Here is a 20,632-nt window from a genome sequence, read left to right as displayed (position 1 = left end):
AACTGCAACCGGTGCGCTCCTGTTTCTTCCTTGCGATCGACATTCGTCACAGCGGCGTGTCGTTCCCTACTGGCTAATTACGGACACCAAAATCTACAGCTTGAGTTCAAAGTCCACGCAGACCTAGTAGAAATTCTGCGATTTATGGGTTTTTGATGCTTTATTAAATACACATTTAAATAAGTTTCACTTTAGACAAAACAATATGTCAGGCGAGTTGGTTTCGAACATCCACAATAACAGCGCACTTGACAAAGCAAGCGAGTAGAGAAGGGGGCACAACAGCGCTGCCTTTTTTTTTTTTTTTTTGGGGGGGGGGGGGGGGGGTTGTTGTTGTTATCCCCTCCTCTACTCGTTTGTGTTGTCAAGTGCATTGTTATTATGGAATTTTTACGCTGCTTACATCTTGCCTTCACCTTTCGTACCGAGAACGTAAGAAAATTGCATATAAACTGCGTCCGCCTAAGAGAGAGGGGGAAAAAAGAAGCTAGCAATGGTCATCTCCTCCAAACACTGCTAAGCCTGACGTAATATAAAAGCCCCAAGGGAGAAGCGCTTGTTGCGTTTTGACTCAATCTCAGTGACCGGAAATGACGTCGCTTGAGGCCAACTTGCTAGAAGACACGTCGCCATTTTTTACAGTTTTTCTCGGGCTGCCGCAGTCGTAAAAGCAGCTGCTGTAGCTCGATGAGGCATTGAGTCTTTCAAACTTGCACCGCAGTTCCCTCTTTTCTTCGGGCGACAGGAAAGATGCCTCGATAGCAGCACGATTCTGGAAAGATATCAAAACACACAACAGAAAACATCGTGGGCAAGATGAAAAATTTCCAGGGGCGAACCTAAACCTGCTTACGTGCAGAAATGTGAAAGCATTTCCCTTGCTCTTGGCGATTCTGTTGCTGCGCAATTTCATTCCTTTATGACTTCGCCGTGTCTATACACATTTTGCGCCTCGTATGCTGCTCCCTGGCAGGAGCCAAAGAGACTACCGTGCTGTTTTGTCAACCTCGCTAGACGGCGTCACGCGTCAGCGCAACGAAATATTCATTGTCTTTGATTTGTTTTGAATTTTACATTAGCAGATTTCGAAACGCTTCCGTTGGCCTTCAAACGCCATACTCGGGAGCAGCTTTTAGAACTTTTGTTCATTTTAATGTGTTTCTTTTTCTTGCTGCTGCTGCTTTCGTTTCCCTCAGCGCCTTCCGATGTCCTTGCGCTAGAAAAGAAGAATTACAAAACCATTCCCACGATCCCGGCGTAGAGCAGTAATTAGCGCGCTCGGCTGGGGATCGGATGGATGGTGGTTCTACTCCTGGCGGCGACACGATTTCTAGAGCGCTGCTCTTTGGCCTCCGTTCCTGGGTTTCGCGTCGGCGTCGGCCTCGGCCTCGTAACCAGCTCCGCCCCCTTTCAGCCCCCCTCTTCTTCGTGGCGCCGACCGCGGGTGTCGGCGCCCCCCCCCCCCCCCCTTTTTCTGTGTGGCGGCGAGGGTGCTCTCCGGTTGCTGAAACGCCGGCTCGCTATCAGCGGATCACGGTGCGGGCATCCCAAGCCGGAACGCAGAGTCACGTTCTCTTCACTCGCTAGCGGCGTCAGCGGCATCAGTCAGTCGCTGCTATCTGTTTGTCGCGCAACGTTCTTATGAGCCCAAGCACTGCCTCCCGCAACCTCCCGATAACTTAATTTCTCTGTTCATTTCTGCGACCACAAAGCTTCTTTCATGACAGCCAAGAACTGTTAGTGGAGTGTTTCTTGAAGAAATACGTGTGAAAAATTTAAAAAAAAGGTGTCTGTGATTGTACATACGTGTCTTCCTCGAAATCTTTGCCTCAATCTATCGAAAAGGTGACACAGCTGATGAGCTGCGCTCAAATTTCGCATTAGCAAGTATAACGTGATCATCGGCAAATTTTTTTCTTCAAGTGACTATGCGAAGGATGTTTACTAGCCACACTTCCTGGTCAGACGAAGCTAGAGGCAAGAACTTCTTTCGCATTAACGCAGACATTTAATCCCAGCGGAAGCGCACTAGCACAGATGAACTCAGATTACCGAGTACGGGCCCACTACGCATGTGGACTCTGTGCTCTGTAAACCGTTGTGCACTTGCTTTATTATGTCTCAGCTGGGCTCAAAGACTCTTTATAGCGGATAACTGGGCTAGTTGGTGATCTTCAGATTCAATGCACATGGTAACTAACGCAAAAGACAAGGACAGAAGTGAGACGGACATCCCGCACGCTAGACATCGACTTGGTTTTATTCCACACAACCAACTATATTGGAAAGTCCTGTAAAAAGATCACGTGCTAAGGCGCATGTGTAACGGCACCTTCCGGTTCAAGAATTGTATTTCTTAAGATGACAAAATAAGGATGGCTTGCGTATGGACGACCGTCGCTCTATGTCAGTGAGAAATGCGTCCAGTACTTCATGCTTCTTCTGGTCTAAACTTAAACAAATGACCTGATCGTATATCGGAACACAATTATCCCTACAACGTTTACAATGTGCCGCCAAGTGCCCCGAGCCTGATAGTGTAGCCTGTGCTCTTGCATTGATACGTCGGGAAAACTGGCCGATGTATCGATGTTCGACTAATGGAGCACAGGCTGGCTGTCGAGGCACTATCAGGCTCGGGACACTTGGCGGCACACTGTAAACGTTGTAGGGATAATTGTGCTCCAATATACAATCAGACACGGGTCATTTTTTTCAAGTTCAGACCGGAAGGAGCGTGAAATACTGGACGCATTTCTCACTGACGTGGATCGACGGTCGTGCATAAGCAAGCCATCCTTATCTTTGTCATCCAAAAGAATACAATTCTTGAACCGAAAATTGCCGTTGCACATGCGCTTTAGGGTGTGATCGTTTTTACGTGGTTTGCCTATATAATGAATGTGGTGTCTGGAATAAACCCAAGTTGATGTCTAGCGTTCGTGGTGCTCGTCTCTCTTCTTTCCTTGTCTTTTGCGTATAGTTACCATGTGCATTGGAATACTCTATATCGAGGAGGCGCGTCTACTTTGCCTGTATTACATCAAGCTCAAAATAGCAGGCTGGTTGAATCTCATTTAGTCCAGCCGCAATGTGCACAGATTCTTGTATCCCACGCCACTATTCAGCTGCAAAAAAAAAAAAAAAAACTAAAAACAGCGGACTCTCACCGACTCCAGAATGTCGTCGGGTCGGAATCCCAGCTTGAGGGCCAACTGGTACTCGTCGGATATGCGCGTGTGAGTTATGGTTGGGTCGTCCGTGTTGAGCGAGTAGCTGGCGCAGCGGTCTCGCAGTCTGCGTAAGATTGACAGCAGAGGGGAAAAGTTTTACAGCAGAAGCTCTACTAGAAACAGGTGTCGTAGTGGAGGGCTACGGAATAGTTTCGACCACCTGGGGATTTCATCGTGCACTGACACCGCACAGCACAAAACAATAATTACGAGGGACTTTACCGACTAAAGTAGTCAAAGGCGAAAGCCTGAGTGCCGCATTCTGCTGTGCAACTGGCACTAAGTGGTAATTATTTAATGACTTGGTCATTTAGTAGATGACTGATTATTTATTCAATTTATTAGTGATTGTTTAGTTAAATAACGTGTCACTTAATTTGGCATTAATTAGTAATTAATTGATTATCCATTAATTAGTTAGGTATGAATTATTTTATTAGAATTATTTATAATTAATTGCCAAATAATGATCATAAATTAGTAATCGATTATTGATTGCCCTATGGCCACATAAGGCACGCATTCGCGCATACTGTGGTGGTGCTCTGTGATTGGTCGAGACCACTATGACGTCATTCCGCCTCGGCCAATCAGACCCACCGCAAAAGCGGGACATGTTTTGTCCACGACAGCATGAGCCATTAAAGGCTTTCGCCTTAATAAAGTATTTACATTTCGCCTTCATCGAAACGCGTCCAGCGCGGTCGGGTTTCGGTGGAGGCGAAACGCAATGGCGCTATCGCATCTACTCTTACAGCAAAGCTTAAGCTTCCCCTTAAATCAAATCGTAAACCCTCCGATCATATACAACCTTCCTAAACCACGCAAGCCATGCTTAACAGATATTTCGCTCATGTAACTATGTTCGAGCCATGCTAAAACCTCCACCATTTCTTTCGTCTCGGAAATACACGGCAGCCTGCTCTTAACGCGTGGTATTATTTAACAGAAGTGCTAGGGGACTTTGATTAACAGGAGCACTTCGGGGGGGTTGCACGCAAAAAATGAAACTCACGAGAGGATGGGATGCCTCTCCCCGGGGCTCACGGCTCCCGTTAGGTAACTGCTGTTCGGGCACACTTCGAAGTGGATACGCCTGTCGAGCGCCAGCTGAAACGGGGCACCGCCGTCGCGCATGGCGGCGTAGCCGTGCCCGATGCGCTCCGTGCGAAGCTCTTCGATGGCCCTGGCTACGTTTGAAGCCGGGCCTGCTTCGCCCGCGTGCGCCGTGCGGTGCACACCTATGGTCGCGGCTTTCTGCAATAAATAAATAAATAAATAAATAATAGTTTCGATGCTGATTGTTAGAGTGCTCCCGCTCCGTTCGGCGGTTGAGCCTACCAGCCCAAATAAAAATACACACCCCCAACCCCATCTTTCCCCATAGCGCAGGCCGCACACTAGCGACGGCTAGTGCGGCTCTTGCTCATGACTCTTCTTTCTCTTTTCAGAAATTCTATTTGGCTTGTCAGAAAAATAGAGTGTTCTGTAGCTTCACATGCATACATACATGCACCTCTCAATTTATTTACCTTAAATATCGCAAACGTACTAGCTGCGCTCAAATTTCGTATTAAAAAGTATTCTAATCATCCTTGTCATTTTTTCCATCTTCCAGACACATCTCTTCATTTCTACAAGGGTCACGAGACACCCGTGACGAATCATGCCTTCAATCCCAGCTTCGCCTCGTGCAACAACAAAGAAAACAAAATAATTATTCTGTGTAAATCTCTCCTTTCCTTTCTTGACTATCTTTCGGATCATTACACAAACAACATTATCTCCACAGGTCGCACAATTTATGCCAAGAAATGTAACAGGGGAGTAGCGCTGAGTGAACAAAAAAAAATAGAGAAAAGAGCAGGTTAAACCAGAGCTCCTCAATACTACCAGTTGCGAAACTTCCCATAGGACTCATGTATCAAAAAACGGCGGTTTTGATTGGTCAAAATTCGCGTGTTTGCAAATGGTGGCGGCACCTGCGGCCATTAAAGAAAACTGTGTCTAAATTCCAAACTTTCTGATTTTTGATAAATGCACAACCATTATGGAAAATAAAATTAGCTGAATACTCGCACTGGTAAAAATCATTAGGGTAACTGCTATTTAGTTATAAGGTGGAAAAGAGGAGAGAAAAATGCAATTTCCAAAAGGCTATGGCGGCAATAGCAAAAAGCTGTATTGAGCGCTTCCAGATGGCGCGCCAATTCATAGACACCGAAAAATGCGTACAAAATCCGGTCACTTTTTGAAGTGGAGTTTCGCAACTGGTATGATCCAAAACCTTTGGGTTAAACAAACTGTTTTCTATAGCCCTCTATAAAAAAATATTTAACCTTCTGACGGACAAAATTTTAACCTGATGTTAAAGAAACGTTAATCTTATGAAAAAGTTCACCGCGCATAAATAAAGAAAAATAAATAGGGGACACTTAAAAGGCAACTCCGGTGGTTTTTCATCATTTTGTGTTTTTAATTGAAATACATTCATCGGCACGTCCTGACTCCAACACAAAAAACCGTTTTTCAAAATTCCAATTAGAAGTATATTTATAAAAGGAAAACAGAAACTCGAAGCCGAAACTGCTTACACGGCCAGAAACGACGTTCCAGTCGACGAAATATGACGTCACACTCAGTATTAGAAAAACACTCGTACGTGCGTTGGATGGTGAAAATATAGTATAGAAATCATGACGCACTGCATAAAATGTCTGAGGTAGTTCAACATAAGCCTCACAATTTCATAATCACGCGGGAAGTGGACATTAACGCCTGTATACTGTTTGTGACGTCAGAAACTCAGTGTTGCCCGCAGAAATACTCTCAACTTAATCCATGAAAACGGCATATTTTAAAGCCGTATCGTACGGCACCCAAATTTTGTAGAATGCGTCAGGACGGGGAGGAGAACCTGTGGTAAAATTTTCGCTTCAATATTCGAATGTCAAAAAAACCCCGGAGTTGCCCTTTAAGGCCCTTCTTTAAGAGTACGACGTGACAACTTTCACGGCTTCCGTCTGCGGCTCTCCTCGTTGTGTGCATTTCTGCATCTATTATCTCAATACGCTCTTGGGAATACAGTAGTAATACAGTAGGTGGTCTTTCACTTAATGTGTTAGCTGAAAGGCCACCCGACATAGCTATAAAACTGCCTTAACCACGTCTGGGAGCAGCGTCTCTAAATCGGGATCAAAGTTTCCCGGATGGTACGGTATCTGCTCCTACCTGAGAAGAGCCGCATATTGTATTCGCGCTGCTGATACATATCAGCTTGGCTAGGTTGCCTACTATGACGTCACACTACCCACAGACAGTGGCCATTCACGTCACCTGCCAAATGTGACCTTTCAGGGACGTGCTCGTGATTTTTCGCTCACTATACCGACATCGTAGAAAACGCTAGATTTTCTGAAGAACGAAGTATGTAATGATATAAAATTACCATAGTGTCAGAAAAATAATATTATTTCAAACATTACTGGGATAAGCTTATCCTCCATGATATTGTAACAGTAGTTACACTAGTTACACTGAAGAAGTACTGCTGCGGCTGAACGAGGGCACCGAGAGAGCTGAACAAAAAAACGAGGACACCAGAAATGTGCCTACACTTCGGCGTCCTCTACTTCTACCGATTGGGCTCTTTCTGCTTCTACCTCTAATACACGTGTTGCTGCGCTTGCTGTTTTTCGATGAACGAGCTGGTGAGGATGGTGCAACTTCGTACGTTAAGTCGCTCAGGCGGCTAACAGCAATGGCCGAAGTAGCGGCGCAATAATTTTTCGAACAACCCGCGGCGACGAACAGGCGTCCAGTCCTATACACATATTCGCCTGGGTTGTAGGTAACATAGCGGCGTCCAAGGTTTTAGCGGTGGGCATCGGTCTGCTGCTGCTGACGGTGAATACGTTGTCTGGCCAGTTACCGAGTTTTTTTTCCGCGCATGAACATAAGTGGCTACGTCGACGTCAGGTTCAGTCTCACTGTCAGGCGGGACCATGGGTAGCATAGCGTCCAGCGGGGTGGTAACCTAGTGACCGAAGACTAATTCGAACGGAGTAAGCTGCTGTCGTTTCTTGCTGCGCGGTATTATACGTGAATGTTGCGAACGGAAGAATTTGGTCCCACGTTTTGTGCTCCCCATCAACATAAATGGAAAGCATGTCGCTCAAGGTTCTGTTGAAGCGTTCCACCAAGCCATTTATCTGCGGGTGGTAGGCCGTTGTACGTATATGGCTGGTGTGCGTGAGCTTCAGCACAGCCTGAGTGAAGCGGGCCGTAAATGCAGCTCTACGGTCGGTAATGACAACTCCAGAGGCGCCATGGCGCAGAGCGATGTTGTGGATAAAGAATTCGGCGACTTCAGCAGCAGTACCGCTTGCAAGTGACGTGGTCTCAGCGTACCATGTCAAGTAATCTGTCGCGACCGCAATCCACCGTTTTCCACTGGATGACTTCGGAAAAGGGCCGAGGAGGTCCACGCCAGTTTGCTAGAAAGGGATATTTGGGGGTGCTATGGGCGGCAGAAAGCCGGCAGCTGGTTTCAGAAGAGGACATTTGCGCCGTTGGCAATCGCGGCATGTTGTTACGTATTTACGCACTGATGGTAGTAAATTAGGCCGATAATACTTCAGCTGAATCTTTGCCAGTCGACTGACGCCCAAGTGGCCGGGAGGATGGTTCATCATGACAAGCGCTCACGATTTCGGAGCATAACTGGAATGGAACAACAAGTAGAAACGTCTCCTTGTTGCTGTCAAAGTTGCGCTTGTAGAGGACTCCACGGCGCAGAATGAAGGACTGCAGCCCACGGCGAAGCACACGCGGCGCACTAGGTACTCAATGAGTGGCGCCAACTTAGAGTCGGCCTGCTGAAGCCACGCCATACGGGAGACGCTAATGGCACAAAGAATAGGGCAGTCTTCGATGATGTCTTGCGTAGCCAGTTCCACTGGCGCTCGTGATGAACAGTCCACGTCTTGGTACTGCCGGCCCGACTAATAGACGACCGTCACGTCGTACTCCTGCAACCGGAGGCTCCATCTGGCCAACCGGCTAGAAGGGTCTTTAATGCTGGCTAGCCAGCATAGCGAGTGATAATTGCTGACAGCATGAAACGGTCGTCCGTAGATGTATGGTCGAAACTTACTCAGAGCCCAAATGACGGCAACACGCTTTTTCCGTCGTCTAATAGTTTATTGCCGAGCGAGAAAGTGTGCGGCTCGCGTAAGCGATCCGTCGGCGTCGGCCGCATCGGTCTCGTAACCGGCTGCTCCCCCCTTTCATCCCCCCAGTTCGAGCCGGCGCTTCGGCAACCGGAGCCTCGCAGGAAGAGGGGGGAGGAAGGGGGGTACACTCAGCGGCGAAGAGGGGGGGGGGGGCAGAGGCAGCGCTAGCATCGACTGACGATGCCGCCGACGCCACTAGCGAGTCAAGGCAACGTGACTGCGTAGAACACAGTCGCCGCCATGCATAAAGAGGTGGAGGGAGTCCCCCCCCCCTCCCCTCTTCCTGTGTGGCGGCGAGGGTACTCTCCGGTTACCGAAACGCCGGCTGATCACGGTGCATGCATTCCGTTCCCAGTCGCTTCACTCGCAAGTAGCGTCAGCGGCATCAGTCAGTCGTTACTATCTGTTCGTCGCGCAACGTTCCTATGGGCCAACGCGCTGCCTCCTGCAACCTCCCGATAACTCAATTGCTCTCTTCATTTCTCCGACCACAAAGCTTCTTTCATGACAGTCAAGAACTGTTAATGGAGTGGTTCTTGAAGGAATACGTGTAAAAATTAAGAAAAGTCTGTAATTGTACGTACGTGTCATGCTCGAAATCTCTGCCTCAATCTTACGAAATGGTGGAACAGCTGATGAGCTGCACTCAAATTTCGCATTAGGAAGTAACGTAATCGTCGGTAATTTTTTATCTTACAGGCGTACGCAGGTCGGGAAGCGGACCTATCACTTCCAACAGATGTGTAACAGTTGTTACACTAAGAATTACTGCAGCGGCTGAACGAGGGCACGGAAAAAGCTGAACAAGGGAAAGAGGGCACCAGAAACATGCCTACACTTCAGCGTCCTCTGATTCTACCGATTGCGCTCTTTCTTCTTCTACCTCTAATACACGCGTCAATATTCTTCTTCTTGATCGCAGCTCATAAACACTCTTTTAGGCTATGCAGATGCAATATCAAGCTAGTTTGTTTTCTTCTATAGTGATTTAAATAAAATATATGCTTCTGCGCAATCATCGGCTGTCACACTATATACCAACAACTCCTCGCTCACCTTTGTCTTCAAGATGCGACAGCTTGTTAACGGGTAGCATTTAGCGCGTCGTTTTAACAAAAGCTAGCTAGAAGTGCTGTCTGTTTTTTCTTTTAGGTCATTGAGTTTACAGAGCCTTACCTTGAGGCAACAGAAAGATTCACGTTGTTGTAGTATCTTGGAAAAGAATATTATTTCATGTGTCGCTCTTAAGCAAGGGATAATGAAATCTTGCTAAGTAAGGGCAGATAAATTATTTGGTCAGAGCATTCACTGTGAAAGACAGGTGACATGCGGTCTTTCAGAGTAAAAACATTGACAGCAAGGAAACAAGAAGGTACCGTGGAAATGCAGCTGCGTGCGACAGAGGCTCAAATGCACTAGATATATCTGATGGCACAAGACAGGGCTAGCTGGTCTTTTAGAGTAAAGACACTGACACAAAGGAAGCAAGAAGATACCGTAGAAACGCAGCTGGGTGCGACAGAGGCTCAGACTAAATATGTCTGATGGTCCTAGACAGGGCTAACTGGTGACCAATGGCAGGAATTTGACTGAAGTAGATGAAGACGACAACCTCTATATGAAGCCGTCGATTTGGAAACATATTTAAAATGACACAAAAGACTACCACCAGCATAGGGGCCAATCAACAGGAATGGGAAATAACCATCCCTCGGCTCCCGTTAGGCCCATGATTGCGAGATCTGAAAGCAGCGAACCCTCAGAGGTTCAGGGAGCGATCGACGAGTGCATGCTGGCAATCGAGACAAAAATCGAGCCTAATCAATTTATTATATTCCCGTAAATCCACCTCATTAAGTAATACTGCAATGAGACAGCAGAATATTCCTATCCATCTGCAGCGTGAATGTACATACATGGTCGCTCAATATAAAAAAGGGCGAAGCTTCAAAACTCAATAAATGATTACCCCGTTACTTTAAGTGACGAACAGATTTTTCGCCCTAGGCCAATTAGTATTCCTCTTTGCGTAAACAACCAAAAGTCAATACTGTCTTTAGCCGAAAAATGACGAACAAGTTCGGATCATTCCCTTTCGCATTGAGCGAGCCTGCATATGCTCAAAGCTCACCATTGCAATTATGTGCTTGATGCATGTTTAAATGTAAGCCTAGAAGGATCTACATTTCGAATCATCTATTTTATGACCACTAAAACCACACTTAACAGAAAACAAGGTCTGCACTGTGTTGTTTTTGCTATATTTGTCCCATCCTTAAAGCACTGCTTATTTTGCTCATAGATGTTTTAAAGATTTGTTTGTTTGTTTGTTTGTTTGTTTGTTTGTTTGTTTGTTTGTTTGTTTGTTTGTTTGTTTGTTTGTTTGTTTGTTTGTTTGTTTGTTTGTTTGTTTGTTTGTTTGTTTGTTTGTTTGTTTGTTTCAGGAATGATTCTCTTGCCTGGCAATTTCACCAATTGTGATACTAGGGTCGATGGAAAGAAGCCACCACAACGAGCGCAGCGGTGAACCCGAGGTCAGTCAATACGTGCGGAGTGAATGTTTCTTTCAGTGTTTCTTTTAATTAAGCAGCTAGGTACTGTAAGCTCATCCTATAAGGTGAGAAAATAACACAGAGCCGGAAATTCGCATTATATACAGAAATACAATTTCAGTTTTTCTTCGAAAGACTCCGCAGAAGTTTGGTGTCCATAAATGTACGGATAACAAAATAAGTGGATTTGACAATGGTTTCCAAAAGAACAATTTTCACAAACATCCACTCCAGGTGTTTGCTGCATAATAGCAATGAGTTGACTAGTCAGGGAAGGAATTCTGCCTGTGGGACATATCTATTGAACGGAGTGTAAATAAACTCATCTTGACGGTGCATGTAAAGAAACTTCAAGAGAGCTATATCTTTTCTGTGGAAGGCTTTTTCCGGTGGTCGAGCTTTGATGCGTAGAGCTGTCACTGAGCCTGTTTAAGAATAAGCGGTAAATATTATCTCAAAAGTAACCTTTCAATTTCTGTTATTTTATCGATGTGGTACTGGTTACGGGTCCTATATTATACTTCATTCATTTTTAATTTCATCAGAACTCGCCTTATCGAATGCTTTGTCACATTTATATCTATTTGCTGTCTTTATTTCATGGCTGCAGAGAGAGTATGTAGAGTTTCATATGCTTCCTTTATTATTGGCAAGCGATGTTGAAAACTTTATCGCGGGTTATATAAAATATTATTACTTGCGATAAGTCACGCTAATTATTTAGCAGTTGCGTGTTGGACTATTTCGCATGCAGGAAATAAAGATGGGACGATCATTTTCATATTCATTTTGTCACCCAATTTCTAAATGGTGCCGCTTTAGTGAGCAGGCAGTCGTGTGGAACAGAGTATTCGAGCAGGGGTGCAATAAAAAAATATTAACCGCCAATTCTGCGACCCACCAGCAATAATGCCTCAATACCTCATTTGGTATGTAATCGGTACCTGGCGATTTTTTATCTAGCTTTAAAAAGAGCGCAGTCGCCCTTCCTTTCAGATAACGATTATTTTGTTGTTGTTGCTGTTGTTGTTGTTGTTGTTGTTGTTGTTGTTGTTGTTGTTGTTGTTGTTGTTGTTGTTGTTGTTGTTGTTGTTGTTGTTGTTGTTGTTGTTGTTGTTGTTGTTGTTGTTGTTGTTGTTGTTTTTGTTGTCGTCGTCGTCGTCGTCGTCGTCGTTGTTGTTGTTGTTGTTGTTGTTGATGATGATGATGATGATGTTGTTGTTTGGCGCTATTACTGGAAACACTGGATATTATGATGGGAGTGAACTTGCAAAATGAAAAAAAGTGAAGTCGGCATTAAACGCATGACAATTTACTATGAAGCACAGGTTGCTTTTGTATTTACCACAACCGCGTAAAATTCACAGTTAGAGCCAATGGCATATCTCCGGCACCTTTGTGAAAATTTTCACATGTACGGTTGTATCGCAGCGGAATGTGAAATGTTTTCGGTTTCTGAAACTAAAGGTAGCGACAAGAAAATGGTTTTCATGAACAATCTGCTGAGCGCTTCGTTATTTCAATTTCAAAGGAATAGTATTACGCAGTCATCCATTGGTTAGACTTGTCTACTCGTTTTCCCGTTTTATATATCAGTCGAGTAGTCAACTAGAGCACCTTTTCTGGTTAATACCTCTGCTTTTCCACCTGCTCTCTCTCTCTCTCTCATACGTTAGTAATTGTATATCCTGCGCCTAATACCACAGCGAACTTAGACGGCCCGCGTGATTTCTACGCCTCGGATTGCATGTAGTAATCTGAAAACAAATTACCTAGTAGCAGCATTCCGCCGCACTGAATTCCTCAGTTCTTTCACCACATTTTCGCAACGCCCCTCTTCGGAATACCAAATGCAAGGACGCGTGTTACTATTCAGACGTTCCTTAAACGTAAGACGAGCAGAGTACTTCGGAGGTGATGGTCCGTTTTACGCAAGCTTTGTGGAGCGTATTGACCTCCTCGGTGACGGTACACCGTCAAGACTAGATGTTAGCCCTGACACGGCTCCAGTTTTCTGCTAAAAAAAAAAAAAAAAGAAAAAAAAAAGCAAAAGCACAACACGGATCTGACTGATTCAAAGTTGCGGCTTGTCAATACCATACATGGTTGCACATCTGTTTGCAGCACTGAGCTAAGGCGACGTTTAAAGTATTCAGGGGTCGTAACGCTAAAGCGATGAGCTCAGTCCTTCAGGTATATGATGTCACCGAAATATGAATGGAAAGAGAACGAACTACCCAAACAAATAAAATATATAAATAAACAACAAAACAGTGCAAACGTGGAGTCTGGTGAATTTTCATTTCGTCTACATTACCCATGCTTTTTTTTTTCTTGTTTTCAGATCAGTTATTTGATTAAAGCGTGTCACGATGTTAGCCGACGACTTTATATGAGTGATGTCATGTCACCGCTCGGAAATGGCTTGGATTACTAGTTCTCGGTAACTTGCAAGTGCCCGTGAGTCACCGTGATTTATCCCTGGCTGGAAAGTATTTATGAGAGTGAGTATTTATTTGATACTACCCGGGGCGAGCACAATTCAGTGGAAATGAATGCAAATACGTGTCAGTGGGTGTTGAATAACAACAGATGGTCGGGAATCATCTGGCGTCTTTCAACACAACCTGCCTTACAACCGGTCTTTTATCCTTTGCATTCTGTAAGGCCACCGTCCGTTATCATAATGGTTGTGTAAATGGCGGGAATTAATGCATTTCTACCGGCAGCAATAAACTTTAGAATTTATTTGATGCTAATTCTCGGCTCAGATATTGCACGCATGGTTGACGTAAGCAGGACATACATTTTTCTCGATGCTTGTCTAGCCTACAAGTAATCAGGACGTATGCCCAGAGTAAAAACGTGCACTACAAAGATCTATCTAATAACCAGTGGGGCTTGAAAACGTTCCGCGGCATTTTAAAGTTTTCGTACGCATTTGATAAAACATTGATTCTATAGCCTTGCGATCGAATTGAAATTCTGGTTCTAACAACGGCAGGTGGTCTCTGCATTAGTACCAAGATGGCTGCCATACAGCAGGGCGAGGGTCTCTTCAAAGACAAGCGAATAGCAAGTAATGTTGCTTCCACGGTTATTTTTCTTGGCACAGCCCTGAAGCATATTTCATTGTGAAAAAAATGGGGGGCACTTAAACTCCACCTTTAAGGGTATGACGCGGTAGCGTAGGCTATCACCCCACATAAAAAAAAAAAAAAACCGTTTTGACCAAGCCGTATGAACGCGACCGCGTAGCCTGGGTGTCGCATGCTTGACTCGGCATCTAAAAGCACTGGCAGGTTGATTCTACCTTCCAGCCTGAAATGAATAGCCCTAGTTGGCAGCTCCTCCCAACTTTGTGATATCATATTGTCTCGTTAAGTCGCACAAACCATCCAAGAATCAGTGCCCAGCCAGCACCATGCTGTTTCGCTCACAACGTCGACGGCGAATTTTCTGAGTAACGGGCCCTTTAAAATATGTTGTGCGAAAAGTAACCGCATTGGCTCCACATTTCACTTTCAAATTTCCACTTGTACAATACGTGCTTCCTCGCTTATCATTTGCATTTTATTTCTCCGTCGCTTGTTTTTCTCCGCTACTGCAGATTCCTAGTAAACAAATAAGCAAGTCGGTGGTTTTGTATACACATGCCGCAGCGGAATATACGTCGTATGAGGGTTACACTGTTGACATAGGGTGCCTTGATTTGTCATCCCTGAGTCACTGTCAACGCTGCCGTCCTGTGATCTCCACCATCATATTATCTCCGATATTGCTTCATAAAGCATGCGTGTTGGTAGAATAGCAGCACAAATCAAACCCTGTTTTCCCCCTTTGCAAGCGAGCTGTAATCCGCACAGCGTGGAATGCGTGCCAGCGTCTTGTCCGCACCTGGAACGCCCTGATGACGTCCGGATGGAGGATTTCCTCTCCCTCGGTTTCGGTCTTCTTTGGGGCGAACACACCGCACACGTCCATGCCGACTACGCCTCTGTCGCGGTACTGCTGGCAGAGGTTAACAACTTCCTCCGCCCATTCTGAAAAACAAAAAAAAAGAGTAACATGGAGGTTCTCTGTGCACTCTTACATTTCTTTTTTTCTTCTTTTTCATTGCTTGCTGATGAGCCCTTTTTGGTGAACGTCCGGAAGAGTGGGAACATAGAAAAAGAAGATGTCTTCATGACACGTACAGTGTTCAGAATGTAGTTCAAATTCGTCTTGTTCCTTCATTACCTGTGCCCCAGATGCACTGTTTCAGTGTACACCGCACTGTGATATGAAACTGCAGAGACGGATTTAAGAGCAAGGAGTTAAAAAAAAAAGAAGAGGAGAGGGGGGGGGGGGGGCGCCCCTCACCTACACTGCCCTTACCAAGAGACACCATAAATCCGCCCCCGGTGCACTGCCTATGTCAAAAGCTTATTTCGGCCCGACATGGCGGTGCAGTGAGCAGGCCGCTCGGCTGGATGCGGGATCGAATCCAGGCGGCGACAGCCGCTTTTCAATGGAGGCGAAAAGCAAGGCGACCGCGTGCTGTGCGATGTCAGTGCACGTAAAAGAACCGCAGGTGGTAGAAATTTCCGGAGCACTTCACTACAGCGTCTCGCATAGTCGCTTTAGGTCGTTAAAACGCATAAAGCTTATTTTAAGCCCAAGGGATTAGCTTCTGGTCCACACTGTTTGGCTCCCTGGGCATCGCCAGCATCCTAATTCCTTTGAGAGTGATCAGAACATTCTTCTTTCCTTATACAGAGCCCTTACACGCGACTTAGTACTGAGACCCTTGGGCCCCTTACTATGGACAAATCCTGTGACGTTTGGACAACAGAGCAAGCATTATTATCTCAACTGTGAAAGTCACCTTAAAGAACGCCCCCTAGAGATTTGTTCCTCTCTGCAGCCACACATCAAATAACTTCGCCCTTTATATCTTAGCAGATTTTTAAACCCCAGCGCTTACAAGGGTGCACCCCTAACCACGGCATACTGAGCCAATCTTGCCTCCTGTTGCAGCTGCCAGCCAGCTCTGCACCAGTCCAATGACCATGACAAAGAACCTCTGATTTTCATGTAACTTGCGATTATTCGCTACTTGTGAATGAGGAGCTCCTTTTATTAAAGCCAAATAAATAGTTGTTCCCTGAAATAAAGGCTGCCATAATGATTGCTTAAATTAAAAGGGGCTGTTGAATGTGAAATAAGCATTATATAAGTTATTCCCATAATTTCTGTAACAACTGTGATCGTGCAGAGGTTGGTGGAAGACCATGTGCAATCCTGAGTGGGTGTTCAACAATTCTTTACCTTTTTATGCCTCTCCAATAGCCACAACCACGTCACTCTTCTAGAACAACTCGCTCGAGCAAGAACAATTAAACTTACGCGAGTGAATAATAGGTGGCTATATCCGAGTAAGGTAATCTCAAAACTCTCACTATAGATCAAATCCCATGCGCACGAAATGAATTTCTCTTGTCCCAGATGCTTCCTGGATGGAATAACAAAGCTAAATCACGAGCCTTCATGGCATGAGTAACATTTCAAACATATAACTTAGCCGTGGTGTATAGAAATATACTGCATCGCAGTACTACTCAACGTAACAAACAATGGCAGTTAAGAAACTGCTTATCGATTGTTTCTTTTTGTTAGATATAGCGAGCATGACGTAATGGCAAATCACAAGCCGCAGAATGAAGTTGTTGCGTTTTTGCTCATAAATCTTTCCTTGTGCACCTAGCTCTTTTCAAAAGTACCCAGGCTGCTTCTAAAAAGAAGTAACATTTGCTACCTTCGTCTTGCGGACTGTCTCGGACATATGCGAGGCGGGCTAGAGGGACTCAAGAACCATCGCACATACCTGGCTTGTCTCTGAAGCATGCCAGCACCAGTCGTAGCATTATGCCGTGCTCTTTCTCGGCTCGGCGGAAGCCTTCGAGCACGGCCTCGACCGCCTCGGCAGCCTCGAGCACCGTGTGTTGTCCCGGTCCTAGCTGTAGCGTCGTGTGCCGGCTGGCCATGATGTGCGGGAAGAGGCGCATCTCGCTGTACAGTACGCCCTGGTTGGCCTGGTCCTCTCCCACCTCAAAAGCGACTCGCTCCAGGGCAGCGCGGTCGCCCCTGTGGACGTGCCATATGACAGACCTCTTCTCTAAAACCCGCACATTTCATCTGCAGTTATGAGCCCTTCTTACAATGACTATCATTATCAATAGCTGCACCCGTCTTGAAATTCAACGTCCTCATCTTTTAGATCATCATTGATCTAGTTCATTGGTTCCAGTCTGTTCTGTCCTGTCCTCCTCATCACGCGCTCCTTCCCCCGTTATAGTTGGTCATCCTAATATAGTAATGCCGCCTCCTAAATGAATATGTGTTAGAAATACTTAATTCGGATACAGAATGGTTTGGTTAAACCGGCTGCCCTGACATTTATAATATGATTCGATTGAATGTGTATCGTTATGTGAGCCTTTGTGCTCTTGCTGGTATAACTCTGGGAAGTGCGCCACAGACGACACAAAAAAAAAAAATTATAGGCGTCCAACAATGCTGAACCGAATGGGGCGACCAAGCGTTGCATCGAACACAACCAGCATTCCGTTAAACGCATCAAAGTTCACCGGCGTCTGCGCAGAACGCACTTTCATGCCTGTTATGAACGTGTCTGCGTGGCATAGGGTTAAAGTGAATTCAAATGCCATAGCAGGCTGATTCTAATGTCACCCTCCCACATGAAAGGAGAAGCCCGAGTTGGCACTCTTTCAGGCACCCATGCACCGGCGAAATGCTCAAGGGTAGCGTAGTATAGCTTTCGCTACAAAACGTTTTAACGCCCCCGCGTCAAAGCCCCTCTCTTCACAATATCCGGCGTCGGCGTGGGAATTATGAGCGAAATATGAGCACGTCTCTGGCAAGTAACAGTTGCCAGGGGGCAGGAACGTGCACTAACCGGTCATCGGGTTATGTGATGGCACGAGACCACATATCATGGCTACCAACTTGGGCTTCGCTTTTGAGATATGGGAGGGTGAGAACAGAATCCAGCCTACCGGTAACCATGTAGGGTGGTAGTTTATGGCTTTATAGCCCGCCGGGGTGGCGCAGTGGTTAGGGCACTCGACTGCTGTTCCAAAGGTTGCGGGATCAAATCCTGGCCTTGGCGGCCGCTTTTCCATGGGGACGAAAAGCAAGGCGCCCGTGTGCTGTGCGATGTCAGTGCACGTTGAAGCACCCCAGGTGGTCGAAATCTCCGGAGTCCTCTACTACGGCGTCACTTATAGCCTGAGTCGCTTTGGGACGGTAAACCCCACAAACCAACCAACCTTAGGGCTTTATATTAATTAGTACGCTAGGGACAACAGAGACACAAATAAAATATTACGCACCGATTAAGCAAGCAGAGTAATGAACGAACGTGAAAGAGAATCCGCTAGGAAAGCTGACAACAGGTGTCATTAACGTCGTCGCACCATACCCTTAAAGGCGGTGCATTAGTGTGCGCTCGCTGACATTAAGTCAAGTGGTTTGAACAAAGAGAGAGCTATCCTTGATGATCTGCGGTGCCAAATGGAGGACATCGATGTAAGCATTCTTCGTGCTACAGCAAGTTGCCATTGGTTGTATTCTACACCGGCAGCTGGATTGCCGTGCCTGGGTTCCTATAAATGGAAGATTTTATCATAGCTGCCTTCTCATGGTTTCAGTGGGCTTCAATGCGCGTCCACAATTCATCTCGCACCTTCCCTCTCTTTTCTCTCTTTCTAGGTCTGCTTATTTTCTATCTGTCTATTTAAATGGGCTTAAACAGTGAGCGCAAAACTATGACGGAGAGCGTACGTTGTGGCAACGCGTAGCCTTCATTGCATAATGCTCAGGTACATCTCCGTTGCCTCGATATTCTTACAGTAGCGATAACCAATCTTCAGAAGCGTTCCTGCTCGATGCACTTTCTTTTAGAATTGCTATTTTCGTTCCTGCTATTTTCGTTCCGCAGGATGCAACGAAACTTGATGTGCCTTCCGTGCGAATCAGGTCGTGTCATTCACGTCATAGAAGAGATGCCGGTTATCTGCGCTGTTGGCCGTATTGCCTAGACGGTCTACTTTCCTTTCTTTTTCGCTCAAATACAGAACTGTCCTATGGTAGATTCTTCGCGCGCGCGTGATGTGTGTGTGTGTGTGTGTGTGTGTGTGTGTGTGTGTGTGTGTGTGTGTGTGTGTGTGTGTGTGTGTGTGTGTGTGTGTGTGTGTGTGTGTGTGTGTGTGTGTGTGTGTGTGTGTGTGTGTGTGTGTGTGTGTGTGTGTGTGTGTGTGTGTGTGTGTGTGTGTGTGTGTGTGTGTGTGTGTGTGTGTGTGTGTGTGTGTGTGTGTGTGTGTGTGTGTGTGTGTGTGTGTGTGTGTGTGTGTGTGTGTGTGTGTGTGTGTGTGTGTGTGTGTGTGTGTGTGTGTGTGTGTGTGTGTGTGTGTGTGTGTGTGTGTGTGTGTGTGTGTGTGTGTGTGTGTGTGTGTGTGTGTGTGTGTGTGTGTGTGTGTGTGTGTGTGTGTGTGTGTGTGTGTGTGTGTGTGTGTGTGTGTGTGTGTGTGTGTGTGTGTGTGTGTGTGTGTGTGTGTGTGTGTGTGTGTGTGTGTGTGTGTGTGTGTGTGTGTGTGTGTGTGTGTGTGTGTGTGTGTGTGTGTGTGTGTGTGTGTGTGTGTGTGTGTGTGTGTGTGTGTGTGTGTGTGTGTGTGTGTGTGTGTGTGTGTGTGTGTGTGTGTGTGTGTGTGTGTGTGTGTGTGTGTGTGTGTGTGTGTGTGTGTGTGTGTGTGTGTGTGTGTGTGTGTGTGTGTGTGTGTGTGTGTGTGTGTGTGTGTGTGTGTGTGTGTGTGTGTGTGTGTGTGTGTGTGTGTGTGTGTGTGTGTGTGTGTGTGTGTGTGTGTGTGTGTGTGTGTGTGTGTGTGTGTGTGTGTGGAGATAGGGCGAGACACTCACTGTATTGCACCATTTCGCATGCTAGCAAGGTGACGTTGAAAATCCTCCAAGGTAGGCTGCAGCAGTATATGAATCGGAATCTTCCGGTCGTGCAAGCTGGGTTTCGCAAGGGCAGAGGAACTAGAGACCAAATTGCCAACCTTCTCTGGATCATGGAAAAAGCAAGAGAGTTCCAAAAACCCATCTACTTCTGCTTTATTGATTATGCGAAAGTGTTTGACTGCGTAGATCACAGCAGATTGTGGCAAGCTATCCAAGAGATGGGAGTTCCAATTCACCTCATCTGTCTCCTCAGGAACCTGTATGAAGGACAAGAGGCCACAGTCAGAACTGGGCATGGTCTTACTGATTGGTTTCCGATTGTGAAAGGAGTGAGGCAAGGCTGCATACTGTAGCCCTGCCTATTTAACCTATATGCAGAGTGCGTCATGAGGAAGGCGGGTCTGGACGAGTCTTCAGCTGGAGTTAAGATTGCTGGAAAACGTATCAACAACCTTAGATATGCGGATGATACCACATTAATGGCAGAAAGTGAAGTGGAACTCAAGAGACTTCTGATGCGCGTACAAGAAGAGAGTGAGAAGTTTGGGCTTAAACTGAACATTAAAAAGACAAAGATCATGGCGTCTTGTCCTAT

At 45.9% G+C, this 20,632-nt stretch overlaps 1 protein-coding gene across 2 annotated transcripts in view; it reads right to left on the bottom strand.

The window, feature by feature from the left end:
* Positions 1–327: 327 nt before the first annotated feature.
* The window catches only part of LOC146190290 (adenosine deaminase-like), a 44,920-nt gene continuing 24,615 nt past the window's right edge, over positions 328–20,632 (bottom strand). For both annotated transcript variants that reach the window (XM_084600738.1, XM_084600739.1), the window contains 5 exons: positions 16,886–17,145; positions 14,917–15,062; positions 4,249–4,490; positions 3,171–3,297; positions 328–772 (listed from right to left, as the gene is read on the bottom strand). In XM_084600738.1, the coding sequence (XP_084456864.1) occupies positions 578–772; positions 3,171–3,297; positions 4,249–4,490; positions 14,917–15,062; positions 16,886–17,145 (970 nt within the window). In that variant the 3' untranslated portion in view covers positions 328–577. The remainder of the gene's footprint in view (positions 773–3,170; positions 3,298–4,248; positions 4,491–14,916; positions 15,063–16,885; positions 17,146–20,632) is intronic.

Source organism: Amblyomma maculatum, chromosome 4 (assembly GCF_055883805.1).
Source record: "Amblyomma maculatum isolate TAMU_Amacu chromosome 4, ASM5588380v1, whole genome shotgun sequence".
Taxonomy (NCBI): Eukaryota; Metazoa; Arthropoda; class Arachnida; order Ixodida; family Ixodidae; genus Amblyomma; species Amblyomma maculatum.
This window is presented reverse-complemented; position numbering and strand designations above follow the sequence as displayed.